This window comes from Chenopodium quinoa, unplaced genomic scaffold, assembly GCF_001683475.1.
Source record: "Chenopodium quinoa cultivar QQ74 unplaced genomic scaffold, ASM168347v1, whole genome shotgun sequence".
Lineage (NCBI taxonomy): Eukaryota > Viridiplantae > Streptophyta > Magnoliopsida > Caryophyllales > Amaranthaceae > Chenopodium > Chenopodium quinoa.
In genome coordinates this window covers 1,752,734-1,780,519 of record NW_018742987.1, presented here as the reverse complement: position 1 = coordinate 1,780,519, position 27,786 = coordinate 1,752,734, and the positions used below count along the sequence as shown (strand labels likewise).

The following is a 27,786-nucleotide window of genomic DNA, read 5'->3' as shown; positions in this document are numbered from 1 at the left end:
CTGCCCAATTGCCGAAACCCCTCCCCCTTTCCTCCACCACCCCGAAACCCCACCCAAAACCCCCATCCCCTCCCCTTTTCGATTCCAGCCACCTCACCCACCCCACCCCTCGCCGGCGACCTGCCCAATTGCCGAAACCCCTCCCCCCTTCCTCCACCACCCCGAAACCCCACCCAAAACCCCCTTCCCCTCCCCCCTTCTGTCATTTGTGTCAATAAATCAAATGGGTATCCAAAATATTTCCAAAAAAATTAAAAAAAATCAAGAATTTTGCCAGAATTTTTCAAAGATCAAATTTTTTTTAATGGGGTTTTTGAAAAGGATGGAAATTGTGAGTGGGATTGAAAGAATAAGTATAAATGAAGGATAACTGGTTGGGTAATTAATGGAAGGGGAAATAGTCGAAATGAATAGGAAGAAATTTGGAAAGTGAACTAACTTGTGGGACCCACTAACAATTTCCGTCACGGAATCCGTTTTCTGGTGGTGAAACCAAAATTTTAATTTTTTAGTAGGTGTTATAATAAAACTTTGAAATGTTAAGGTGTTAAAATCAAAATACGGTTTTTTAACAAGTGTTATTTTCTAATTTGGCCTCATTATAATAAATGAATGAATGTCATAATGTATGATTTGAGACAATTTTTATTATTCTCCTTTTAATGAGAGATAGAAGGGGGGGGGGGGTTAGACAAACTGATTACAGACAAGTATTGATCAACCAATCGCCTCGCAAGCCACAAGGGACTATTCCTTGATTTTTCTGTTTGTATCAAATGATAGAGTTACACTATACAGATTTGATGCAATTACTGAAGGAATACTCCTATGGAACTGCATCTTTACTCTCGATATCAACAGCCCTTCCAAAAAAATCTCTGTTGGCTGGACGTAGCAAAAGAATGAGGATGAATGAGTACATACAGAAGGTGGGTGAATCTGAATTGTTGACCTCTTGAACTTGAGTTATGTGCTTATCACCATCAGACGATCAACTGATCAAATTGACGATTAAGTATGGCGTGTGAACTAAGACGATCCTGTTAGAATTTGATTCTCTTTGGATCCAGTTAGATTGCATTTCTGGAATTGAATAAGTTGTCCTCTTAAACTGCACTCTTCTATCTGAAAGTTATGTAAATAACAGGAGCATATTGTCAGGTCTAAGTTGTAGCACCATCTATCTTAGTTAAACTAACAATGAGAAATAGCACAGTCAATACCCTATGCCCTTAAAACGATAGGCCACATTTGTAAAGACTAAAGAGGTTATATTTTCAGAGAATTGAGTAAACAAACCACAGGTATATATTAGGGACAGGTAAAGTATTTGGTAATTGAAATAGCAGTACTGTAAAATTACCTGTGACAAATGCGTCCTTGACAATAAATCACCACACTCTTGAACAAGCGTGACTTCTCCACTATGTACTCTAGCCAAGTCGGATATGAGAACATCCATTTGCTCTGCCTGCAAATGTATATCACAAAGTCTCAGTCAAGCATATTAAGATTAATCTGCACATCCAGTATACTAAGTACTTGAATCTTAAGCGTATACAAAACTTTCAATTTCATTTGCATTATATCACATAATAAAAGTATTAACAAGACTTCACCTTGGGCACGAAGCCTTGCACTTGCAAACAGATGCTTTCAGCCACCTTCAATGCTGAATTCATTGCTTCATTTATTTCTTTGACGTTAACCTGGAAAAAGACCCATATACATCATCAAAGAGAAACATGGAGAATTCAAGATAGGTTAAAGCACAGGAGTAGACGTATATCTTACCTTTACATTACCATTGAGTGGAAGTCGAGATGATATATTCTGTAAACCTTGAGTTAATTCTAGCAATGAAGAAGAGTAAGCTTCTTCTAAAGCAGACCATTCGTCCAAAACGGGAACCTGAGAAAGTATAGTACTGATTAATTCTCTACTAAGCTAGAAATCCAAGAGCCTTTGACGATAACTACTATAAATCCAAGAGCCTTTGACGATAACTACTATAAAAGACCTCAAGTCAAGAGCCGATAGTAACTTGGAAGATTAACGTAAAGTCGTAAAGTGTGCTCTTTGAATTAATGACAGTGGAGAAGCTAGACTTCAGAAAAGATCAATTGAACCTTGAAAGACGGGCATAGATAAAACCATAAAAATATTCAAAGAAAATGTTTTGTTTTTAAAGGCAATACTTGTCCACCTTTGAAAAGGCTATAACAAATAAAAAACTCCTCATGACCAAACCAAACACTGGAATAGGATACAAAAATTTCAATTAACTGTCTAGTTCACTGCAGAGGTGCCAGTTCACAGTGAATGGTGGACTTCCTTCCATTCATTTTTTCTATAAAATTGGTAGCTTAGTGCTAGATATGATGCATTCAAAGATTCTCATGTTGCCAGTCTCGCAAACTGAGTGGTGATGTTTAGATACACAAGAGCAAAATCAATGCTTAGAAGCCTTACCTGAGTGTCAAGAATTGTTGATAGAAGTTTTGCTTCTTTCAGAAGTCCAACTTCAACACGCTTGCTTTTTACAGAATCCTGCAACTCTGATATCTTTACTCCCATTGAATATAGCAGTTTCTGCAACACATTAAAGGAATTTAAAACATTGATCCACAACATACGAGAAGCAAAATGTTGCTCATAAAGTCATAAGCATTGCACATAAATAGCAAAAAAAAAATTCCCATGTTTCTCTTTAAGATGCCTTCCTCCACTTTAAAGTGCTACTTGTAGTTTACAAAATTACATGTTTGGAACAAGATGTTTTCGACAATGCATTTGAAGACGGTCTAGATTTACATAACCACAAGAGACTGTGTGCAGTATTGCTAATTATGTAGAATCATTTGTATGATGCTTATCCTTTACGATAAGCTTAGCTTCTAGTCCAATTGATGTTGTTACAAACTTACAATTACACAATACCTAATTTCATTTGTCCCTTAAATAACCTACCATCTCACAAAGCATATTTCTTAGCTAGACAATATAATAATCTTTGATTCCTAAGCCCACAATATGTGAACTGATGATCTAATCTATGTTTATAGTTCAATTAAGCTTCTCTAATTCAGGTAAATAGCATACCATAGTTTGTCAAGTATCCACATCATGTTTCTTTCACAATGCCATTAGTTTGCATAATATATGGAACTTATCAGTTATCACACTCTAAAGAACATCAAATAGTCGAATTCTAGCACATTTTAGCAGGGATTAACTAATAACTACTACATAACATAAATCAAGAAATCTATTAAAATGTTCAATACAAAATTACACACAATTAAAACACAAAATATCAAATACCATCATGGAGTTTGGACTCACCTCACTTTGCTTTTTCTGAGAATTCAAGCATGCCTCAGCCTTAGCATTAGCAAACCTGTATTGAAGATGAAGATTATGCAACAACTTAAGCCTTTGAGCATCATCTAGCTGGTTGCCACCCTTCCTCACCACCGCCTTTTTCACCTCCACCGTCCCCCCTTGAGGCCTCGAAAACCCGAGTCCAGGAGGCATCGGAGGAAGATTAAGACTACGCGCCACCTTATTCACTGACCTATGAAATAACTTATCATCATTACTAACACCCTTAACAGAATTCAACCCCCCATTTTGTTGTTGTTGTTGATCATTATTCGAATACGAAAACTCCATTGATCTAGAACACGGCGTAGAATTCCTTTGACAATTATTATTATTATTATTACCATCACTATTACAATTGTTTTTGTTATCATTCGGCTCCGATTTCACTGACTCACAATCCCCATTAACAGAACAACCACCACCATCATCATCATCATTTTCACCATTGGAGCAAAATCCATTAGCATGCAACAACTTCGAGGCGGCGGAATCCCAACTCCGTTGCCTCACCAACCTGGGTCCCACCTGCATTGGCACCGGTGTATCAGTTCTAGAACCTTCCTTAAAAAGCTTAACAGCAGCCCTAGGTTTCGACGAAGAACGAACCGGGCTAACGGATTTCCTATTCAACGAATCGGGTCGATTTTCGTCGGCGTATCTCGACTGCGACGGTCGGAATTCGGTGTTAGATCGTCGGAGAGCGTTGTTTTTAGAAATCTGGGATTCCGACGGTGTTGATGGGATTTGCTTCTGGATGTTCGTCGGAGGTTTTGCCGCAGGTGACATGAATCTGGAGCTAACTTCACGAACCCTAGGTCGAGAACGACGAGGTTGTTGGGGGTTTGTCGGCATTGGAGTTGAGATTTCAGATGATGTTTGGGGTTTAGGGTTTTCCGACGCCATTGTTGGTGGGCTCATTGTTGTTGCAATTGGGGAATTTTGGGGTAAATTTGGGGGAATTGAATCAATTAGGAGAAACCCTAGATATTAAATTTTCCAATTGATTTTGGATTTTAGGATTAGGGGGAGTTTTGAGAGGCAGTGAAACAGGAAGCGAAGGAGAGAGAAAATGTGACGTTGAAAGAAGAAAGAGATGAAGTTGAGAAACTAGCCGTTATCCAGATGTTCAACGGTCTTCTAAAAAATAGGGGAAAAGGATGAAATTGTTAATTTTGTTTTATTGGGGGAGCCAAACATTTATAGTATTCCTAATTATTTGGATCATTGTGAATTTCTGTAAGGATGGATTTTTATCAAATTGGTAATGATTTTTGAATTTCTATAAAATATACAACAATAATAATCAAACAAAATCCAAAACATCATTATTAGGGTTCATTTGGCATCGTTGTGGTTTTCTGTTTACTGGTTTTTTGGTTTTCAACTCATATGATATATGTCATATAATAAAACAAAAATTAGACAAACCCATTAAAATCATGATAATATTGAAAACTGACAACTGAAAAGTGAAAACACCAAACAAAAAATCAAAAACTGGAAACAAAAAACAGTGCCAAACAAGCACTTAACTTATGTTTTTTGTGTTTATCTAGATATAAATATATCCGCTTTATGAAAAAAAAGCCTCTCTCCTCTCTCTCCTCTCTCTCCTCCTTTTTCTCTCAAAAACCTTAGCCTCTATTGTTGAATTTTGAAGGGGCTTCCATCGATTTTAATCGGTGGAAAGCCCCAATCCTTGTTTCTTTATTGTTTTTTATTAGGTTTATAATAATACTTCCTCCTTTTGGGAGGAATTTTTCTCCCTCGAAAGAAAGGGTTTCCGATCTCCTTCGAAAGACAAGGGTTTTTCGATCTCTTTCGAAAGATAAGGTTTATCTCCTCTTTTCGAGGGAGAAATTTCTTAGTTTTGAATCCATGGTAGCAGATCTAATGGATTGTCGTGAAATTATTTCGTTGGTGAAAAAGTTATCAAGTTTTCGAATACGAACAAATGAATCAGAAGGAAAACATCCTCGCGGCTACAAAGGATCGTTAGATTGTCTCTCCAACAAGGCTGTAATTTTCAGCGATATAAGCGGGAGATGCTCCGCAATGCAAGATCTACTCGACGATCGTAGTTTTTATGAAGGAATATTCTATTTGATTCAATATCTTATGTATTTGTTAACGTCGAATCTTTATTGTAGATGTCGTATGACTTTTAATTAATGAAATATTTTTGCTTTTCAAAAAAAAAAATATATCCGCTTTATTCACTAATTCACTGATATATATTTCTTGTTCTTCAAAAATCAATTTTCTCACGTCATTTTTTACTTCATTCAATTCATCTTAGGTCTCTCTCATGCTTGTTCAAAAATTTTCGTTACCTTTACCCATTACATTCTGTTGACATCTCACAACTCCAAATCAATATTGGTAAACATCAATTTCAAAATAGATAAATATATACATTGGTGTAATAATACAAATGATGAATAGTCAATCTCACAAAGTTTTGCTTTTAAATGTATTTACATTGGTTAATGTTATCCTTAAACACAAGTGGTTCTTACAATCCTACACAAAAATACTGCCATTATTCACAACTCATGACAAACTTTTTTTTTTTTTTTTAATAAACTCATGACAAACTTATTTTTGTGTTTCCATCAATAAAACTAATTTGAAGGATTTAACAAGTAAGTTATCTTTCCAAATTAAATTGGTTGTCAAGTCAAACATAAATCAAGTGAGTAATCTATCCAAATTAAATACGTAGTAGTTATCATATCACACTTAATCAACACAAAATATTCTAAACGGCTTATCGTAGTTTACTATTTTTAACTCTCTAATATAACATCCAATAAATTTGGGTTGGCTTTACTAACAATAGAACATTTTGATTGAAGTGCATACAAGAAATTTTCAAGGAACTAATTATTTAGACATTATTTGTAAGTAATAGATTTAGTCATTTGAACCAGATTTTGGGTCGGGGTGATCTACAAAAATGATTTTATATTGGATCGAATCTCACAACTATTTATTTATCATTGTTAAACTATTCATATTAATTCGTAATCTGGGTCCTTAAGGGTTAAATTAACTCCTAAATCATTAACGGAATATTTTTCAACACGCAAATCAATGTAAAAATTGAATTGAGTTGCAATATACAATTTATTACGTAGCATTTTTGGGCTGCAATTTGCAATTTATTATTATTATTATTATTAAACGTTATAATCATGCATAAATAAACCTGATACAAATCATGCATAAATAAGAACGAAATAGAAGGGGAGAATGTTAGCATGGAGAAAAATAAAAATGGAACCTTAAATTATATATCATGCTCTGTATTCGTTATATATGTTGATATTCCAATAAATAAGCATGCAAAAGTAGATAAATGTTAAATTATAATTGTTATGGGCTGCGATCATACTTACATGATAATAATAATATGGATTCTAGATAAATGTTTGGTAATCCTACTCAGTTGACTAGCAATAGTGCTGATAACGTGTTAAATATGGAATAGAAAATAAAGAGAGATGAGGGAAGATTGTTACGTTGTATTTCATATTCCATCTAATACGGGATATATATAATGTACATTTCTTAGGGTTCCATCAATGGATAAGACCAAATACCCAACTCTAGAATATTCTAGATTGTACATGGGATAATAGTCATCCATATTTAGATATTATCATAACAAAAAGAAATTAGGGTTTTTCTAAGCTATACCCCTAAGATAGTTGAGTTTTTAAGGTGTACCCATGCTTTTTCAAGTTTCTAAGCCGTGCCCTTCAACTTTTTATCAATACTAAAATGTACCTTTATTAGTTATTTAAAAGGTAATTGAGAGTGTGATTTCGTGGCTTTAGTTTTCATTAATAGGGTTGTTGTGGTTAATATTTCTTTCTTGTATCATTTTCTTACCTTTTATCATTTTTTTATTAAATTTATAGTTAACTTTAGGTGACGTGGAAGTACCAAAGAGGATACCATTTATTAATGGTTAGTGAGTTGAGGGGCACAACTAAGAAATTTGAAAAAGCATGGGTACACCTTAGAAACTCGACTACCTTAGGGGCATAGCTTAGAAAAACCCAAGAAATTTTTTTTTTTTTTTTTTTGAAGCATTATAAAAGAAATTTCTTTCATTCTTGATTTTTTTTTTTTTTTTTTTTTTTTTTAATACATAAGTCAAAGTCGGTCTTTGAATTCCTACAACACCTTAAGCAAACATACTCCAAAAGGGCAAAATCCGAAAAAACAAAAAAGAAGAGCATATCATCTTAGAAAGGTAGATTTGGAGCAGCAACAATGGCGTTGAAGTTTCTGAACAAGAAAGGATGGCATACTGGTAGCCTTCGTAACATTGAAAACGTTTGGAAAGCAGAGCAAAAACACGAACAAGAACAACGCAAATTAGAGGAACTTCGCAAGCAGATTCTCGAGGAGAGAGAACGCGATGAATTCCGTGTTCTTCAAGAGCAAGCTGGCCTTACCCCGTAATTTTTAATCATCCCTTTTAATCATTCAATTGTATCACCCTTTTCATAGATTTGAATTTGTGTTTCTGGGTCTGATTTAGGGTTAGGGTTCTTAATTTGCTAATCTATGATTTTTGTTTTTGATTGTTTAGGAGACAGGAAAGATTGGAATTTCTGTATGATTCTGGATTAGCGGTTGGAAAACCCACTTCTGATGGATTTCAGGGACTTGGATCTTTGCCTGGTGTTGATTATTCGGCTTCAGCATTAGCACCGGCATCAGCATCAGCTCCAGCACAATCGGTGGAAGCGGTGAGTTTATAAATTATTATGATCTGATTGTGGTTTGATTGATTTCATATGTCATGAGATTTGGGGTTTTTTTGTGTGTCAATTGAATTAGTTCGAACATATGTTAAAGAAGGATTTTTGCTGATTGATGAATACATAAGCTACCTAGTAGGAACATGCCTATTCACTACATAGGCTACCTAGCTAAATATATATGTAGGAGTATTTAGTGTTACTTGAATTCCGATTTGAGATGAATTATGGGGTTTAGGGAAAGCCGGTGGCTGCAATTGAGCTGATTTCTTGTGATAATCTGGTCTGACTCGGGCATTAAGGTGGAGTAGAGAAAGGTTAGAGATTCATTGTGGGGAAAGGAACGTATAGCAGCCGTATAGTATAGGTGCTACTGCCTTACAACCATTCAAATTATTTGTCTAACCAGTTGGATTATTCAAACCACTGTAATTAACATCAATCATAGAAGGTATTGTAACCTCATCCGTGAACCAGAAATTCACTCAATCAAACAACCATACGGGCTGCTATACGTTGCACCCAGTACCTCATATTCTCATGCAATCGTTGTGCGTTAAGTGTAAAATGAAGTTGATGGATATGTGTCAGTTGAGTATGGTGGGTAGTTATGAGAGTAAGAATTGCTTCAAAAGTAAAAGATAAGGGCTTTAGTATTGGATTTATCTTAGCCTACTATGATGGTGGTAAAAAATTCTAATTGGGGCATTTGTGGAAGAAAGAAAAGAAGAGGAAGTTGGATCTTTCCTGGTTGATACTTGTGTAAACACATCTATGATGATGCCATTGTTGGAGAGAAGAAACCAGCAGCTGCTTATGTAAACACCTTGATTACATCAGGACCCCACACAATGTAGGAATTACCTATTAAATTTCTTATGGTAATATTGTCGCAAGAACACCTAAAGACTTGGGCCCTGTTTGGGAGAAAGCTGAAAGCTGATTGAGTTAGCTGATTTTGACTAGCTGATTTTATTAACTGATTTGACCAACTTATTGTATTAACTGATTATATAAAAGTGTTTGGTAAATAGCTGATAGGTTAAAGGTGATTGAGTATGTGAAATGACCAATAAGCTAATTGTGGGGTAGGTAGTTTAGATAGGATTTTAAATTAAATGAGGTTATAAGTGTAATTTCACAATAATTAATGAATAAGCTAATTGAAAAAGCTCCTAAAATGAGCTTTTTCAAAAAGAGCTTATTTAGTGGAATAAGCTCTTTCAATAAGCTTAGTACCAAACACTGTATTAGCTTGTTTGACTAGTCAATCAGCTAAAGTTAGTCAAATAAGCTAATATACCCCCAATAAGCTAACTACCAAACAGGGCCTTGAATTTTTGGATTATCGCGTTTCTTGGGTAAAGTTGTCATCTTAGAGTCTTAGGGAGCTGAAGATCATCTGTAAGAGGCAGGAATGCTCTCCTAAAGGTGCTCTACAAGGAAGGACAAGCCTGTAGACTGTAGTAATGTTCCATTGTTCCTATGTTTTTATTTCAATGGCTGTCCCTTTTCTTGAAAATGTGTACTGTGCTATCATGCATTTAGTGTATATACTATATAGCTCCTCACAATTATTTATGGCACCATTATATGAGTATGAGGTATCTTTGGAATTTGGTAATGATGTTGCATTCTACAATTATGTTCTCCATCTGTTGGGAAGTATCCAAGGAGGCTGGAGGCCATTAGTCTCATAACAGTGATTCTTAGACGAGAAGCAGTCTCATTTTAGGCTGTTTCATCCCTTGTAAAGTGAATTTGTTCCACCAAATGGATCTCTTGTCTTCTATTCTTGGTGTGAACTTTATTATCATATGGTGCTTTATGCAGGCAAATTTATGGTTAATGTTATTTTAAAGTATATTGTAGTTGTTAAAAATATCAGATGCTTTGACTCCTTGCAATGGTTGAATCTACTGTGGCTCCTTCATGTATACATCCCTATTATCAATGTGTTATAGCTGCCTAATAGTGAATTATTTATGTATACATCCCTTCCTTCCTTTTTGTATTTCTTGTGAGGTCTTCTGTAGTTTCTGATTGTAGCTTATTAATTTGATTTTCGAAATTGCAGCAACCAGCTGTCCCTGGAGCTTTGTTTGAAGACAAACCACAATCTGCCAATGATGCCTGGAGGAAACTCCATACTGATCCACTGCTGATGATTCGGCAAAGGGAGCAAGAAGCTCTGGCTCGAATAAAAAATAATCCAGTAAAGATGGCTATGATTCGTAAATCAGTAAGTTACCTCTCTGGATCAGCAATCTTTCTTTATTTTTTTTTTCCTACAGAGTTACAGTCATGTAACTTTTGAGCCAGTTTGGTTGCTAGCCTGCTGCCTGCCAGCAGACTTGTGGTCAAGTTTTGCTCATTATGTAGGATTGAGTTTGTTTGCATCTCCATAGTTTGTTAGTCAGTCAGCCATTAGTGCATTGAGGTACAATGAAGTTCATTGTCCAGAGCTTTGTAAAGTTGATTAGCAGCCATATGCTCCCAGAGTCCCAGATAGGAATCATAGGATGTTATTGTTTTAACTTGAATAATGAAATTTATTTATCACTTAAATGCTTTGTAGAATTTCTCTACTGTGTCAGCAATATTTTTATTTTTTTTTTCAATCAATTAAGTAAAATATGTGATAACATATTCACATGTCCTCTTTCACATTTCTCTAGGCTACTCCTCTTTCATATTTTTTTTTCAATCAATTTATTTTTATTTATTTTTCAATCAATTAAGTAAAATATGTGATCACATATTCACATGTCCTCTTTCACATTTCTCTAGGCTACTGCTCTGACCTAGTGGATTTGTTGATTCCTTCTTTGCCTTGTGATGTATTAGCTCAATTGCTTGATTTAAAATGAAGTTGCTTCTGTATATAAGTGACTTTCTAACACTTAAGCCTCTTGTTTCAGGTCGAAACAAAGAAGAAAGATGGTGAATCGCATGATGAAAAGCGCCAAAAGGTGAAATCAAAACATAAAAAACACTCATCATCCAAGTATCACTCCGAATCTGAAAGTGATAGTCATGAAGAGAGAGAAAGGAAAAGGAAGATGAAGCACAAAAAGAAAGAGCATCACTCTGACACGGAAAGTGATAGCAATGAAGAAAGAGATAGGAAAAGGAAGAACAAGAAAAAAGAACATCTACATTCTGATGAGGACTCTAAAGACAGAACTAGACATCATAGTCGTTCCCACAGAGACTATGAAAGTGAGAAACAGCAGCGCAGAAGCCCTGTAAAGCAAAGATCAGATAGAAATAGAGATAACGGGTTTCAGAGGGGAAACGAGAGAGCAACGCATTCAGAGTCCCACTTAGGCCATCATAAAGACAAATATGTTCACAAGGCAATAGACAATGGTAGGTCACACCATGACAATGGTAGGTCACACCAAGACAGTGAATCTAAGCCACCTAGGCAGGATTCATACAGGCGGCGAGGCAGGGCTCCTCAACTCTCTGAAGAAGAGAGGGCTGCTAGGTTGAGAGAGATGCAAATGGATGCTGAGACACATGAAGAGCAACGATGGAAACGACTGAAGAAGGCTGCTGACGATGATGCACGTGAAGTTAGCCAAGCAGGCAGTTCCCAGGGCAAGTCGTTCCTAACTTCCGTTCAGAAGAGTGTGTACGGTGCTGAGAAAGGGGGGAGCTCAACAATTGAGGAAAGTGTCCGTCGTCGTTCCCATTTTCGTCAGGGAAGAGCGTCAGATGAGAGCAATGCATTCCGTAGGTGATGAATGCTGTACACTAAATATTTTCTTCCCTAGGGCAAATTCATCCAAGGTAGCTCAAAGTGGTGAAGTAGATGAAGGTGGTTTGCCTGTTGCATTTCATTATTACAGCTATTATCATTTGTTTTGTACTTGCTGTCAATTGAGATTTGTTAGGACCCATGTAAAGTAAGTTGAAAACAAGGAGCTTAGCTTTATATGTATATCAAAGATGAGAAAGTTGACTTCCGCCATCTTGGCGTAGGAATTTTATCAATCGTGAATGAGAGTCTTGGTATATCATGTTCAAGGGAAGTTATTGCGCATTCTCTTTCCAAGACATTTCCGCCTTTCTCAGTAAGTGTGGCCTGCTGAAGACTTACTTTGTATCAAGGGTTTGATTCGATTTGCAAAGAGGATACATATGCCTAAAGTTGCCCGACTCTCTAATAGACTGATATACTGCGGATCATACAACTTAGGGAAACTGTATATTTAGACTTGTATAGTTCTACTCCAATATATTCTTGTGTAAGTTGATATAAACAGAGATGTGTTCAACACTATTCTGTCATCTTCACCTTAATTGTGAATTATGTACGTATGTAGTAATGCACCAAAAGACCTATAGTTAGTAGAAAATTTCCAGTTTTGGAAAGTTTTTTGCTTGCAGAAGCTTTTGAGGGGTAAAAGACCAAAAGAGAACAGGCATCTAAATGAATTTATTAAGGGCTTAGAGCTAAAAAAGGTACAGCTAATACGAAGTGTGTAATTTTTTTTTTGAAGATATCAAAAATAGTATTCATTACATTAATACCAAAATCAAAATTAGAATCAAATGACAGTTAGGAAATTGGACTGTCATAATTTGTGCATCAGACTATCAGTACATAGAAGAAAAAGGAAACATCCCTTCTTAGCAACATATATCCGACAACTGAGGTATTACAAGTGGTCTATATACAGCACCATTGCATCAACAACAGTATACTATTTAACCAAGCCACAAAACTGCATTAACTTGACTAATTCTTGCAGCTCCTAAACACCATTTGCACCAGGCTTGCCTTCGTGTATGGCAATGGCTTTAACTGCAGGACTCAATGACGATGAGTCATTCTTGATGTCAATGTTTCCATCCTCATCAGATTCTTCCTCAGCGAAAGAACCCTTGCGTCGAAGCTCCTTCACTTTCAGAAACTCGTCATAATGGGCTCGCCTGTGCTCTTTGAAACTCAAACTCCTCTCAGAATCAGAATCTGACAGTCCAGAAAATAAAATTCAGATTGAAACAGTGGACTGCCTTCCAGTGTTAAGAAGTTGTAAGACACCGTACATAGTCTACATACATGGTTACTGCCAGCTCATATTGTTTTCGTAAAAAAAACTAGTTCAAGACGTCCAATCATTCCTGCCTATCCAAGCCATACTTGGACTAATAACCTTCTCTCATCATACCTTTTTACTTGTAATCTTATCAGAAATGCAACTGGTATTACATAGTATGAAATATTTTTTAATCTTTGGACTACTTATAATACTGGGACATGCCCCTTCTTACACTAGGAATTCTTCGATGAAGCCACTATCAGCGGACTCAAGTAAGATCCCCCCCCCCCCCTCTCTCTCTCTCTCTCTCTCTCTCTCTCTCTCTCTCTCTCTCTCTCTCTCTCTCTCTCTCTCTCTCTCTCTCTCTCTCTCTCTCTCTCTCTTCCTCTTCCTCTCCTCACAGGTTGGCTAAGTTGCCCTGCTTTAAAAATAATAATAAATAAAAAAAAAACGCACTCTTTCTGTAACCAGATCAAAAAATAGTAAGGGGTAAAAACAACAAAAAAAATTCCACCGGCCTGCTGCTAATCTCAACAAAGATGATATTATTAAATTCCTCATCCATTATGGGCAAGGCAGATCCACACATCACATTTTGAACTAAATGTGTACACCAAAAATCAAGAGCTCATTTACTGATTTCTAACAAACACATTGATGCAGTCTTGTTACTTTTAGCCCAAGACATGAAGAATTGAAAAGTTCAATCACTATCTCTAATAATGACTGGGAACCACAATTTAGTAAACACTAGACAATTAATTAAATCTCTACTGCTGGCAGTCTAAATGGGCTGCAAGTGTGGAGGTATCTGTAAGCAATCAACTACAAGAGACAAATTCTGCAGACAAAAATTCAGAAGCAAAAATAAAAGGAGCTGAGAATGAACCAGGAACAATACCTTCATCATCCTGCTCCATAGCATCTCCCTCATCCTCTGACGAAGTCCAGCCACCATGTCGATGAGATCTCTTGCTACTAGAAGAAGCAACATCATTCAAAGCATCACGTATAGCTTCAGCACGTTCAGCCTCCTCAATACACTCATCAAAGGCACTACGGATAGGGGACAAAGAACCTAAACAAGTAAAAAATATACAGAACTGATTAAAAATCCAGCAACATAAAGAAACAAAACTTATTTCAGAAAAGAAAAAGAAAAAAAAAATCTCCCTGAACCCTTTTGAAGAAACAATATGAAACAGAAACACTTGAGCAAGAAGAAATATTTTATGGTATGCTCGAGCAGCTGCATCAAATAACTATTAGAGTAAAAAAAATACTGTTTGCACCTCCTTTACATGCGAAAGTGTTTGATAAACAGGAAGTTTAGGCATTTACATGGCATGTATCACGTGTACATTGAGTATTACTTAGATACCAAAACAGGTATCACATTACTTTACCATAAACAATCCAACAGTACAATGTTTAGCTCCTAAAGTGAATGCCCAAAATATGCGGATACAGACACACTTGTGAGAATTAATTTTAGATGACTTACCATCATCTTCAATCATTGGGTGATAGGGCGTCTTTGGCTCAGTGATCTTTTGCCTTACAGGTTTATTTTTCTCAATGTCTCCCAAATTAGCTTCATCCCACCTTACACGTCCTCTATTCCTGATAAGAGCACATACCTCAAAATGATTAGATTCTTACATACACTTGAATGAAGATTCTGCATTAGTTTTTTGAATCAACAATCCTCCTCTGTTATTTTGAAAAAATAAAAAAGCAACATTTTGACTAGCATGCTGTCAATATATAGTGCAAAACTAAAAGTGTTGAAGAAGATATTTTGACACGTAAAAAGTATGTTAGAAATCGGCCCAAAAACACAGAAAGAATAGACAGCAACAAGTGAATTACTAAAAATTAGATTTCAAAACTAGGGAATGGAGCAGTTATCTATGGTATTATTTCGGGTCCAAAGAATCATTTCATCTCAGACTTCCTCAAATTGTCTAATTCCTTACATCACATGGCCTTTACACCAATTACCTAAAATGAAACTAACACTCACTTTCATATCTCAAGACCTTCAAGACTAACAGTAATATTGTAAATAGTAACATAACACATGCATGGGGTGGAGAGAATATCGTAATTCAAGAAGGAACTTAATGTTATTCTAGTTGTCTGCTGTTTTCTCCAAATTAAAAATCACTATGTAAAAAAGATGTTTTATCCCTTACTTCACATACCATGGGGTAAAATAGACTAACAAGAGTCACAAGACTCACAACAATGTTGTAAAATATAACAACGCACATACATAGGAACAGAGATCATGACAGCAGAAACACAGGGGAGCATGTTAAATACTAATGCAATTTATGAAAATATGAAAGTTTTTAAAATCTTTCTTAATTTTCACATCTTTTCCTCCTAAACCCTTAACCTCCGCAAAGCAAGATAGAAAGTAGGCCATGAGAATGGGGGAAGGGAGAGTTCTTTTCAATAGGTCAGGAAGAATTAGTGCCTCTAAACCCTTCCCAAATACGTCATACAACTACCTGTGACAATATTGGTTAGTATCTTGGACGTTTTACCAAATTGAGCTTTAAACGGAAACTATTGACAAAAATGGTTGCGTGGCAAAACTATTTACCAAACTAAGCTTCCAGGGTAAATCGCTGTCTCGGACAGCGTTTTACCCCTGGTTTTTTTTTTAAAAAAAAATTCAACTGGTAAACGCTGTCCCAGACAGCGTTTTACCTTCTGTATTTTTTTAAATTCAGTAGTGCATAAAACGCTGTCTCGGACAGCGTTTTATCCTTGGGTTTTTTTTTAAAAAAAAATTCAATGGGTAAAACGCTGTCCGAGACAGCGTTTTATTCCCTGTTTTTTTTTTTAAATGAAACGCTGTCCGGGACAGCGTTTCATGGCCATATATCAGCATGTTCACTTCAGCAGAATGCGCAAGAACTCAACCTCAACCTCAACGCTTTCCCTCCTCCCTCTCACACTAAACCACGACCGTACTCAAACACCCGCATTGCCGCCGCCGCCCACCCTTGCGCCACCGCTGCTGCCGCCACCTTGCTGCTGCCCTCCTCCCTCTCACACTCACTCACTCAATTTCGTGGTTAGCCCTAAACTGAATTTAGTGTAATTGCATAGTTATTGTGGTTAATTATTGTGAATTGTATGTAATTGCTCTTACTTGTTGTTAATTCATGTCAATTGCATGTAATTGTTGCTAATTATTAATGAAAATGTGGTACATTGTTGATAATTATTGATGGTGATGTGGTACATTGTTATTGAAATTGTTCATGACATTGGTGAAGTTGATGATGGTGAAAATGTTGAAGTTGTTAATGGTTGAAATTGGTGAGAAGAGATGAAATTGTTGAAATTATTGAAATAGTTTAGGTTGAAATTGTTGAAATAATTCAAATTGTTCATGAAATTGTTGAAATTGGTGAAGTTGTTGAAAGTGAAGTTGTTATAGGTGAGAAGAGTCTTATTTCAGTGTTGATAATTTACCTCGCTCTAGATTTCGATAATCCTAAAATGTGTTTTGGTTATGTAGAATATGGCGTCACAAAATGTAGTTTTGTTATGCCGGTGGGGAGGAGAAATTCTGTTTGATGGACCCCGGGTCGAGTATAGTGGGGGAAATATGGAACCACTAACACTAGAACCGAACATGACTATGAATGATTTGATGAATGAGGTTCATAGTAGTATTGGTTCAGACCCGATGACCGTTGACGTACACATTAAAATGAGGTTTGAGACCGGCAATGGGGTTCAAGTGTTACCGGTTTCTACGAATAAGCATGTGACAGCTCTAAGGAACGTTGTTGCAATGAAGGGTGTTCCCACTGAAATATATGTGGAAACGGTGCCTATATGTACCCAACAAAGTACTCGGCCAGAACAATTGCATAGTTATTCGCCTACGCAAGATGATGGTCAGGCTTCACCGTCTCAGCATGCGCCGAATCATCTTGAAGATATTGTGAATAACGAACTTTCTGTGTATGATGTGTACACAAATGATGAGGCCGATAGCGGAGAGGAGGAAGATGGACTTCAGAACATGGATGTAGAACCTGCTCGGATGGAAGTGGGCGAGCCCCTGGTTAGAACTCCCATTCCTTGGTTCAGTCAGGTGAACGAGAACTACGAAGTTGATCAGGATTGGGCCAAATCGGGTAGTCATACGTCGTTTGTTCCGGGGGGGAATTTGAGAAGGGGATGTGGTTCGAAAGTAAGAAAGTGCTCCAAGAAATGGTGAAGATGTATTCCATACAGAGGAATCAGTTCTACACCACAATTACATCGAATGAGAGTGTGCTTCATTTGCGGTGCAAGTAAAAATGTGGTTGGATGCTACGGGGTACCAAAGAACGTGTACCTGCAACAAACCTACGATATTTCACCTCCCATGTTCTCACGTTCTAGCCGTATGTGCAACGTACTCACTATCAGAGCGGCCGTGGGTTGACCCGGTGCTGCAATCGGAGGCATACACGAGCACATACGCGCCGCAATTCTGGCCAATCCCTTGCGAGACAACCTGGACGCCCTATAACGGTCCCAGAATCATTCCCGACGGGAGCATGTTGCGTGGAATAGGGCGACCAAGGTCAAAGCGCATACGTAATGAAATGGATGAGACTAACCGGCCCGCGAGCAAATGTAGTCGTTGTCACGTTCAGGGCCATAACCGGGCAACGTGTCCATCGAGACCCTCAGAGGACCCATGACTGTTAACTGAAATTCGTTGTAATCGTAGATGGAGGAATTATTTTGTAATAGAAAATTTTGATTTAATAACATTTGGAACATTTTGATTTAATAACATTTGGAACATTTGATCGTTAACATTTTGGTTAATTGCTAATGCGTTAACTCTGTTGGGATTTGTTAAATTGCATGTGAATAGATACGATGGACGGTAGGGCTGTGGAGCTGGCTGTTGTGGTGGCTGTTGGAGGACTGCAGCATGCAAGCTGTTTGCTGAAGCTTGTTTTCTGCCTGGATGCTGGTTGCTGTTTCCAGCAGAAAAGCGCTGTCTGAGACAGCGCTTTATGTTCAAGCATAACGCGCTGTCTGAGACAGCGTTTTATGTTCAAGCATAAAGCGCTGTCTGAGACAGCGCTTTATGTTGAACATATAAAATAGTTGTAGTTGAATTTTTTTTTAAGAAAAACCCAAGGATAAAACGCTGTCCGAGACAGCGTTTTATGCCCTACTGAATTTAAAAAAATACAGAAGGTAAAACGCTGTCCGAGACAGCGATTTACCCTGGAAGCTTAGTTTGGTAAATAGTTTTGCCACGCTACCATTTTTGTCAATAGTTTCCGTTTAAAGCTCAATTTGGTAAAACGTTCTAGTATCTTTCTCAATCCCTTAATCTGTGCAGAGCACAGTAAAAAGAAAGCCATTACCAGAACTACAATATGAAAAATATTATATGAAAGCAATTGTGCCAAAGGATGGATCCCAAATCTCTCAATAACCAGAAAATCCCCCCTGCATAGTACTAAATAAAATAGGCCACAGACAGACAGCACAACACGATGGCAACCAGAAAACCAATATACAGTATCAACAATTGGAATGGGGATAATAAATCAGTATCCTTTTTCAAATTTTAATAACAAACAACAATATTCTCAGAAGCATTTAATCTGAAAGCAAGGAGGAGTGGAAAAGACATACTTCATTACTCGACGGAGCCCAAAATATCAATCTTCTTGAAATATCAATGCAATGCAGATCAAAGCATGTAAAAGCAGCAAACTTCTGCCAGAGGACAAATAGAAAACTAGTAATAAACATAGAAAACCAAACTCTGCATGGGGGTTTTATCTCAAATCTACTCAAACAATGCCTTAGGGCTAAGAGGTGAAAGTGGAAATGTGAAATAAAAGAACAAACACTTCAATTGTAAACTACAAATGGAAGAAAAAGCAACTCAAACAAGTCATAGTTACATGATACAATATATGATAATGGCGACATCCAAAAAATACTGTTATCTAATCTAAGACAGATGAAGTGAACTATGAAAACAATAAACCGACAGTTTAAAACCGCTTAAGGCCAGGAAAGCAAATCTGAAAACAAGAAAGGGTTCCTAGTATAGAAATTCACAAAATATGTCTTTGTTTACAAACTTAAAGCCCCACATCTACTAGGATCACCACAACCTAGAGGATGTAAGCAAATATACATAATAATTGCTGAATGGTGATATAAGATATTCCTTGAGACAGCCTCGAGCCCTACCATCAACAACTGTCCTACCACCACTTCCACCGTCCCTCCAACCACCCACCCCCCACACCCACACCCCCACACCCACCCATATAGAAAAGTTACTAGGGTGAATCTTTGGTATGAATCTAGGAAATGAAATAGAATGGAAACAACTAAGAAGAGGAATGGGTGAATGGGTAATATTAACTGTTACCATTATTGGTTGTCTGGTACACCTAAGAAAAGGAATCCCTCGTATCAAATTGAGGATTGAGGAGAAATATAACTTTGTTACCATAGGGTTAGAAGGGGTAACAAAATGGTGGTAATAGAACCTTTACAAATTAGAGTGTGTTACCCTACCTCTCTTACCAAAGACTATGTAATGGAACAATTTATTGATCCCATTTCCTCCTCTTAAAAACACTATACCAAACATATTCTAAGTGAGTATAAGGGTTGCTACCCATCAAAAACAGATAATGATGCAACTTAGAAATTTATTTTTCCTCCACAAACTCCATGTCTTTCCTTAAAACTTCACCATTACAGAATTGCTATGTAATAGGATAAAAACAGCCTACAGCATCACAGCAAGCATATAAATCGTAGTCCAGAATGGCGCTATCTTAACCAGCTTTATGAAGAGCATTAACAATCAAGTTCTCATTTTTTTTTTCTGCAATTAGCTCTTAACCAATCAACAACACATTCTACAAACATATACTCCGTATCACCAAACTTCAGAAATCAGAAAGCTTATGCTTTCTGTGTACATACAAAACCAAATTTTACACATCTGCAGCATAAAAGCTTAACCCCACAAAACCACAATTAACTCGATAACATTATTACACTTTAAACACAATTAATAACGCAGTTTTGTCATATTTTCTAAATCATGAGTCATATTTTAACTAAAAGATCAAATAACCAGCAAAAACCAATGAAACCTATAAGCTGAATCACAAAACAAACAAAATTGACAAAGATAAACATAAAAGGCATAAAAATAACATAAAATTTCTGATAAACTCGTTCTTGCAATCAAATCAATCCAAAAAAAACAAATCTTGCAAAAATATCCTTCATTTTCACTGCTCAATCAATGCCATCTTCTCATAAATTAAACTTTTTATAATGGATAATTAATACCCAGAATTAAATTAAGAAATAAAACAATGGGATTTACCTGAATCTCGCAACCCGTAAGCTAATTAACAAAAAAAAAGTGGATATTCGATCGTTGGGTAAGGAGTAAGGAGGAGGAAGAGAGAGAAAATGGTGTTATTTTTCTGATTTTCTACGTTTGCCTGAACCGACTCCTCTAGACTTTTTAGAGTTGACCCCGAATAAATAAATTTCACCCGTAACACTGATTTGACCCATCATTATTTTTTTTAAGTGTTGTTAATTTTGTCTTTATCTTAATGTTAATTAAAAAAAATTGACCATTGAAGTATGTCTGAAAATGTGTTTTTAATTGCAAAAAACAATTATTATATAACAATATAATTTATCAACTTTTGCAAAAAAAAAAAAATATAATTTATCAACAATCTACAAAATTAAAATTCTTTCAAAAAGAAAAATTTACAAAAATAAGATTGAATGATGAATGTCACTCAGTCACTAATAATTATTATAAAACGAGATTTAAATTATGAAATACCATTAAGAAATGGTGATAAAAAAGACAATAATTCTTGCTCCATACAATAATTTAGGTATCTATGCTAAATTTTTATTGCAAGATGATTGACTATTTGATTCTTTTTATTTTTAATATAAAATACTACACATACTAATTTCATACATCATAGTTTATATCGATCGAATTCTCTATACGTAGGGCCTTTTCTGATTTACTGAAATGATTAGAGCTGAGCTGAATTAAAATGAATTATTTATGAGAGAAGGAAATTAGGAACTGGACATAACTAGAACTGAAAGAAAAAAGGCCTTAATGAACACCTACGAATATGGTTTTATATTGAAACCGCTACAATTGTTTCAATTAGAGGTACTCTAATCACTTTATTAAAGTGAAAGAAATATAGAAGACAAGTTTAATGTATAATCTAGTATAAATGTTTCATTTTCATAACAAGTAGTGATTGAAAAAAGAAATAAAAAAATTTAGGGTTATCTTAATTTTTTTAATTTTATTTTTAGGAATGTCTTCCAAAAAAAAAAAAATAATAAAAAAATAAATAAAAAAATTGGGGGTAGGCCCAGAGACTAAATTAGGTTTTACGATGGTTGAGTATAAACCCAAAGCCCAAGAGGCTTACTTAAAGCCTACAAAAAGAAGCCCAAAAATAAATTAGGGTTTTTGCCTTATAACCAGTTATCATTTCCATACCATCAATATATTTTCTCTTTAGGGTTTCTGCAACCACAGCGGCGATTTCCCACCAACAACTTCATCATCAACCATGGTTCTCAAGTAATTTTCTCTCTCCTCTCTTTCTTTCCCTGCGTTTATCCATCTTTATGTGTATGAAATTTGTAAGTTTCTGCTGTTAATTGATCTTTGATTTCTGTAGTTTGATTTTATTTGGTGCGAATTCGTGCTGTACAATCTGTTAATGTTATAATCAAATTCATCGATTTGTGAATAATTTGGTCCAAAAGTTTGAGTTTTGTATCTTGTCGTTTGATTTGATTTGAGGTTGAAGATGTTGATTGGACTATAATCTGTTACTTAACCTGAGCATTTTTCCCCATTTTCATGTAGATAATCTTGGTAATTTAATGAATTATGTCATTGTTTGATTGATTGACATTTCACTGCAAGAATGTGAATTAATCTACCCAAACTCATTATGCGAGCAATGAGAATGTAATCTAATGGTTGTATATGCTCGTTTGGCTAGGTTCATGCTCTTGGTAAGACCATTGCATTCTTCCTGTAGCTTGAAATGATAGTCAGGGAATGTAATTTGCTTGTCTTTATGTTTTGATTGGACTTTTACAACCCTATTCTCTATGTGTTTGATCATTTGTGGGATTTGAAATATTACCCGGGCTCGAATTACCTTGGATGTACTTTTGTTTGAGCTTTCACTTAGGGTTTGTTCATAGTGAATCATAGGCAATATGATTGTGGTGCTCTAAAGTTTTGAGCAATAATTAGAGATCAATTGTGTCGGTGATTACTGATGATTTAAGGAATCCTATAAATTGGTCGTCTACGAGAGTAAATAATCTTAGTAATCTAGAATGTGTGAAAAGAGAGAAAAATCGATCTTAGTTTATTTTTGTCTCATAATTGTTGATGCTGGTAATGATACTTTTTTCTTCAATTTGTTTCCTGAAGTAAGTTTTATATCTTTGTTGTAATCTGAAGTGATGATATTAAACCATGAGAGATCTTGTTGCTCTATATAGCTATTTTTATGTATGTATGTTAACTTTGGTGCCTATTCTTTGCATTGCAGGACTGAGCTTTGCCGATTCAGCGGCGCCAAGATCTATCCAGGTAGGGGTATCAGATTTGTTCGTGGAGATTCACAGGTACGATAAGTTGTATATTTATAACTTGTTATAATAGCAGGCTTTTTACTAGAAACTGGTCAACTTACTAGTGATGTGTGATTTGCCAAATATAGGTTTTCCTCTTCGTTAACTCCAAATGTAAGAGGTATTTCCACAACCGTCTCAAGCCAGCAAAGCTTTGCTGGACTGCTGTGTACCGAAAGCAGCACAAGAAGGTTGGTTGCTATTCTCTTTCTCCCATTTCTTTGTTCTTATATATTTTGTGCACCTAATATTAGGTTCAAGTATATGCCCTGTTTTGTCTGTTATCTATGATAATTTTGATACTCATCAAGTTTTGGTCTTTTATTTATTTTGCAGGATATTTCTGCTGAGGCTGTGAAGAAGAGGAGAAGAGCCACCAAGAAGCCTTACTCAAGGTCTATTGTTGGTGCTACTTTGGAAGTCATCCAGAAGAAGAGAACTGAGAAGCCCGAAGTTAGAGATGCTGCCAGAGAGGCTGCTCTTCGGTTAGTTTTATTCTTGTGTAACTCAAGTGTCTGTTGAAACTTGACGCCCATTTGTACATGTCATAATCTTCCATTTTTTTTATTTGGTTTTATAGTGAAATCAAGGAAAGGATCAAGAAAACTAAAGATGAAAAGAGGGCAAAGAAAGCCGAGGTGGTTAAGTCCCAGAAGGTCTCAGGAAAGGGTGCATCCAAGGGTGCTGGACCTAAAGGCCCCAAGCTTGGAGGTGGAGGTGGAAAGCGATAAACAATTCATCTTACCTAGTGTTAGCTTTGGGTTGAGTTTAAGAACAGTGCAATTTTGAGTTGTTTTAATATGTTTGGCAGTAGACGTTTATTAATCGCTACAGATGTCTATGTTATCTCCAGATTTTTTTCGGTTATGAAAGATTTATATTCTACATTGTTATCTGAGCGATGTCACGGTGTTCCCTAATATGACTGGTTTTAGTTTTCCTTTCAAATGTTTTCATGTTTCCACATGAGGGACTTGCCTCAGTATTGCGCTTTTGTGTTTTGAGGTGCTTGTTAGTCACAAGGTTACTTGAAGTTCATGATGCAAGCACAAAACTTATTTTGCTGAAACTCAGCTAATACGGATAATAGGTAATTAGGACTTTCAGGGCAGATGGCTGCAATAATACCAATGCTGATTGATGCAGGATAGCTAATAACGTCAATGCCAATTCATGCAGGGTTCTATTGTTGTCTTGCGCTAATTCTACATGACTGTTGAGTATTAGTGTATGTATATTGGTTCCACTATGTCTTTAGAGTCGATACAAAGTCGATAAAGTATGCTTCCTCTGCATAATGTCTACCAGTAATCCAGCATGTATGGCTCTATTTGTGTGGTGAGATGACGTGGTGCAATTACCTTCCATTCTTATGCAAAGTCGGTACCCTGGGAGTGCACCAAAGTGCCATATCACATTCTCAGTAACTGTAATGTGAATCATCATAATCTTTGAATAAGTAGAAGAAAAGTTTCACTACAATTTCAGTAACTTGTTATACAATGAAAACTTATCCCAACAAACTATTACACATTCTTATGAGATTAAGCTAAACCTTCTTGCTGCTAGATATGAGGGCTTTTGGCCTAGTCTTAAACAAAATCTTCTGTCTAATGATTCCGATCACATCCAACTCCACTGCGGGTGATGATTTGGAGCATACGCGTTGCTCTTCATCAGAATGCTTTACCTTCTTCAATACTAAAAGTGGCTTCTTCAGCTTGACCTTTGATCCTGTCAACTCATGGTACCCGATTGTAAAGGTGTATGTCTCCTGCAGGATACAATATAAATCAATGTCAAAAATTCAATGTCACACCTCACACTTATACAAATTAAACAATATGTACCAAACTATATGTCACACAAAAAATGTTACTCCTAGGACTTAAAGGGTTTCCAAATTCCAATTGACATGCAAATTTAATTCTTACTAAGTACATTCTTAGGAAACACTTCACAAGTCATAGTAAAAAGAGTCATAGAAAATGAACTTTTTTTTTGGCTTTTTATAATAGTTAAGTCATTTCTATCCTCTTTATTTTAAAAGTAACAACTTTTTCCGAACATCTTAATGTTGGGGAGTGATCATTGAACGACTCCAACCAGTTGAAAACAATACAATACCTGAGATGAAGGACGGCAAAGTCGTCCGATTTCAAGGTTTTGAAGACAATCTTGGAATTGAGGTTGAGCTTCGATAACACCTTGCAACTCAATGATAGCCCATTCTTGACAATTGTTTTCACCACAGTTACACTTAACCTGTATTGGCCCCATTTCCCCCCTTTCACCTGTATAACCTCCAAAAAAAATTCAATTACCCCATTTTACTACTCAAATAACGAACAAAAAATAAGACAAGAAATTCAATTTGAAATTAATTACTTCGTATAAATCTAATTAATCAAATTTCGCATTAAAGTTTCGTAGATCTTTTGATACTGGAAAATGGAAGAATAACAAGTTCAATAGAAAGCATAGAAATGTTACCGGATAATCGGAAAATACGGCAATTACTACGGCTGCGATGAAATCCGGCGGAGGAGGAAGAAAATTTGCGGCGATGAAGAGGCGGCCACAAGAACAGTTGAGTTGCCTGGAAAAATCTTCTTTCGCGCGCTTTTGTACTTGGAACAGAACTGAAACGGTGTCGTATGCTCATTTTTTGGGTTTTTGGGCTAGGTATGGGCTCTAAGGATTTCAACCCAAATATACAGCATATGCGTGAAAAATGAAATATTTTACAACCTCCTATTTGTAATAATTTAACATAAATTGTAATTCCGAATAATTTGAAATGGAGTTAGTATCTTAATGAAGACGAACAAAATATATCTAATTCCGTATTTGTAAATTTCAGAATAACTATTTACACTCTAAAGATTAAAAGTGAGTGTTATATTGTCATATGATGGAACCGTTATGTGAAAAGTTGATAGTCTTATGATAGATCAATTACTGAAAAAGCAAAATTAGCAAAATTTTAAGGAAAGGGTTAGAAAACATATTTATTCTGATTCAGAAGGAGAAATGCACTGGAGTACCGATGTGTACCATGCACCCGAATTTACATATGGTAATGTTCATCTCTTACCAAAAACAAGCCATTTATGGATATTATCAGGAAAGCCGTACAGATCCAGTGTAGTCCCCTTTTCGCTCTCCAAGGATCAAGATCAAATGAACACTCATTCTATTTCTTTCGAACAAATATCTATTTCGAAGTCCTCAGTCACTACCAATCAAGTAAAAGATAAATTACCGGACTCTTTTAGTAAAAAACAGGATAGGATTCCGTATTATTCAGAACTTAATCGAATCGGTCATTGTAATCTCATATATCTTGCAAAAAATCTGGATTTATTGGCAAAGAAACGACGAAATAGATTCATTATTCCATTTCAAGCGAGTCAAGAACGAAAAAAAGAATTAATGCCCCTTTCCGGTATCTCGATTGAAATACCTATAAATGGAATTTTCCGTTGAAATTGTATTTTTGCTTATTTCGACGATCCTCGATACCGAAGAAAAAGTTCGGGAATTATTAAATATGGGACTATAGAGATGCATTCAATCGTTAAAAAAGAAGATTTGATTGAGTATCGAGGAGTCAAAGAATTTCGACCAAAATACCAAATGAAAGTCGATCGGTTTTTTTTCATCCCTGAAGAAGTTCATATCTTACCCGGATCTTCGTCCATACTGGTCCGCAACAACAGTATCATTGGAGTCGATACGCGGATTACTTTAAATACAAGAAGCCAAGTAGCTGGAGTGGTCAGAATGGAGAGGAAAAAAAAAATTGAACTTAAAATTTTTTCGGGAGATATCCTTTTTCCTGGGGAGGCAGATAAGATATCCCGACACAGTGGCATTTTGATCCCACCAAGCAGGAAAAATTCCAAGGACTCACAAAATTTGAAAAATTGGATTCATGTCCAACGGATCACCCCTACTAAGAGAAATTTTTTTGTTTTGGTTCGACCCGTAGTCCCATATGAAATAACGGACGATATCAATTTAGCAACACTTTTCCCTTAGGATTTCTTGCAGGAAAGGGATAATGTGCAACTTCGAGTTGTCAATTATATCCTTTATGGAAATGGCAAAGTCACTCGAGGAATTTCTGACACAAATATGCAATTAGTACGTACTTGTTTAGTATTGAATTGGAATCAAGAAAAAAAAGATTCTTTTATCGAAGAGGCCCGCACTTCCTTTGTTGAAGTAAGAACAAATGGTATGATTCGAGACTTCGTAAAGGTCAATTTAGCGAAATCCGCTATTTCATATATTGGTAAAAGGAATGATCCATCATCCAAAAAAAAAGAGGGAGCAGATCCTACCAATATGAATCCATTTTATTCCATTTATTCAAAAACAAAACTTCAAAAATCATTTAACCAAAATCAAGGAACTGTTCGTACGTTGTTGGGGATAAACAAGGAATGTCCTTTTTTTTATAATTTTGTCATCATCCAATTGTTTTCGACTAGGCCCATTACCATTCAAGGGTGTAAAATATCACAAAGAATCAATTAAAAAAGATCCCCCAATTCCAATCAGGAATTCGTTTGGTCCGTTAGGAGCAGCCCTTCAAATTGCGCATTTTTTTTTCATTTTACCATTTAATAACTCATAATCAGATCTTGGTAACTAATTATTTGCAACTCGAGAATTTAAAACAAACCTTTCAACTACTTCAATTTCAATATTATTTAATAGATGAAACTCGAAGAATTTATAATTCCGATCCATGCAGTAACATCATTTTGAATCCATTCAAATTGAATTGGTATTTTCTTCATTATAATTTT

General features: G+C 36.0%; 5 protein-coding genes across 7 annotated transcripts; 2 read left to right on the top strand and 3 right to left on the bottom strand.

Annotated features, from left to right (window-relative positions):
* Position 1: 1 nt before the first annotated feature.
* On the bottom strand, positions 2-4,600 carry LOC110729683 (protein ENDOSPERM DEFECTIVE 1-like). The gene is made up of 6 exons (XM_021909459.1): positions 3,346-4,600; positions 2,473-2,592; positions 1,795-1,911; positions 1,620-1,709; positions 1,364-1,471; positions 2-1,125 (listed from the first exon to the last, which is right to left on the bottom strand). The coding sequence occupies exons 1-6, from the start codon at positions 4,303-4,305 to the stop codon at positions 1,030-1,032; spliced, it is 1,491 nt and encodes a 496-aa protein (XP_021765151.1). The 5' UTR covers positions 4,306-4,600; the 3' UTR covers positions 2-1,029.
* A 2,961-nt stretch (positions 4,601-7,561) lies between these two features.
* Positions 7,562-12,476, top strand: LOC110729680 (pre-mRNA-splicing factor CWC25 homolog). Its single transcript, XM_021909454.1, has 4 exons — positions 7,562-7,859; positions 7,994-8,153; positions 10,243-10,407; positions 11,087-12,476. Exons 1-4 carry the CDS (start codon positions 7,672-7,674, stop codon positions 11,912-11,914), a joined length of 1,341 nt encoding a protein of 446 aa, XP_021765146.1. The 5' UTR covers positions 7,562-7,671; the 3' UTR covers positions 11,915-12,476.
* A 169-nt stretch (positions 12,477-12,645) lies between these two features.
* On the bottom strand, positions 12,646-20,789 carry LOC110729682 (protein phosphatase inhibitor 2-like). 3 transcript variants are annotated; one of them, XM_021909455.1, is made up of 5 exons: positions 20,634-20,789; positions 18,902-18,985; positions 14,724-14,842; positions 14,121-14,297; positions 12,646-13,149 (listed from the first exon to the last, which is right to left on the bottom strand). In XM_021909455.1, exons 2-5 carry the CDS (start codon positions 18,904-18,906, stop codon positions 12,932-12,934), a joined length of 519 nt encoding a protein of 172 aa, XP_021765147.1. In that variant the 5' UTR covers positions 18,907-18,985; positions 20,634-20,789; the 3' UTR covers positions 12,646-12,931. The 3 variants fall into 3 exon arrangements, with proteins under 3 accessions (XP_021765147.1, XP_021765148.1, XP_021765149.1); XM_021909456.1 differs by having other exon boundaries at positions 18,902-18,982; positions 20,634-20,786; XM_021909457.1 differs by lacking the exon at positions 18,902-18,985 and having other exon boundaries at positions 20,634-20,788.
* A 957-nt stretch (positions 20,790-21,746) lies between these two features.
* On the top strand, positions 21,747-23,906 carry LOC110729679 (60S ribosomal protein L24-like). The gene is made up of 5 exons (XM_021909453.1): positions 21,747-21,890; positions 22,885-22,960; positions 23,056-23,157; positions 23,303-23,451; positions 23,547-23,906. The coding sequence occupies exons 1-5, from the start codon at positions 21,880-21,882 to the stop codon at positions 23,695-23,697; spliced, it is 489 nt and encodes a 162-aa protein (XP_021765145.1). The 5' UTR covers positions 21,747-21,879; the 3' UTR covers positions 23,698-23,906.
* Positions 23,907-24,406: 500 nt separating this feature from the next.
* Positions 24,407-25,635, bottom strand: LOC110729454 (putative uncharacterized protein DDB_G0287975). Its single transcript, XM_021909188.1, has 3 exons — positions 25,460-25,635; positions 25,094-25,260; positions 24,407-24,740 (listed from the first exon to the last, which is right to left on the bottom strand). Exons 1-3 carry the CDS (start codon positions 25,629-25,631, stop codon positions 24,516-24,518), a joined length of 564 nt encoding a protein of 187 aa, XP_021764880.1. The 5' UTR covers positions 25,632-25,635; the 3' UTR covers positions 24,407-24,515.
* Between the last annotated feature and the right edge of the window lie 2,151 nt (positions 25,636-27,786).

Coding starts and splice junctions, on each gene's coding strand:
- LOC110729683 (XM_021909459.1), bottom strand. CDS start 4,305: ATGAGCCCACCAACAATGGCGTCGGAAAACCCTAAACCCCAAACATCA. Junction 1,912..2,472: donor CAACAATTCTTGACACTCAG/GTAAGGCTTCTA, acceptor ATACTTTCTCAG/GTTCCCGTTTTGGACGAATG. Junction 1,472..1,619: donor TGCAAGGCTTCGTGCCCAAG/GTGAAGTCTTGT, acceptor ATACATTTGCAG/GCAGAGCAAATGGATGTTCT.
- LOC110729680 (XM_021909454.1), top strand. CDS start 7,672: ATGGCGTTGAAGTTTCTGAACAAGAAAGGATGGCATACTGGTAGCCTT. Junction 8,154..10,242: donor CAGCACAATCGGTGGAAGCG/GTGAGTTTATAA, acceptor TCGAAATTGCAG/CAACCAGCTGTCCCTGGAGC. Junction 10,408..11,086: donor TGGCTATGATTCGTAAATCA/GTAAGTTACCTC, acceptor CTCTTGTTTCAG/GTCGAAACAAAGAAGAAAGA.
- LOC110729682 (XM_021909455.1), bottom strand. Junction 14,298..14,723: donor CCCAATGATTGAAGATGATG/GTAAGTCATCTA, acceptor TTACTTGTTTAG/GTTCTTTGTCCCCTATCCGT. Junction 13,150..14,120: donor TATGGAGCAGGATGATGAAG/GTATTGTTCCTG, acceptor CTGGACTGTCAG/ATTCTGATTCTGAGAGGAGT.
- LOC110729679 (XM_021909453.1), top strand. Junction 23,158..23,302: donor ACCGAAAGCAGCACAAGAAG/GTTGGTTGCTAT, acceptor TTTATTTTGCAG/GATATTTCTGCTGAGGCTGT. Junction 23,452..23,546: donor GCCAGAGAGGCTGCTCTTCG/GTTAGTTTTATT, acceptor TTGGTTTTATAG/TGAAATCAAGGAAAGGATCA.
- LOC110729454 (XM_021909188.1), bottom strand. CDS start 25,631: ATGAGCATACGACACCGTTTCAGTTCTGTTCCAAGTACAAAAGCGCGC. Junction 25,261..25,459: donor CCGTATTTTCCGATTATCCG/GTAACATTTCTA, acceptor GAGGTTATACAG/GTGAAAGGGGGGAAATGGGG. Junction 24,741..25,093: donor TTTGCCGTCCTTCATCTCAG/GTATTGTATTGT, acceptor TGTATCCTGCAG/GAGACATACACCTTTACAAT.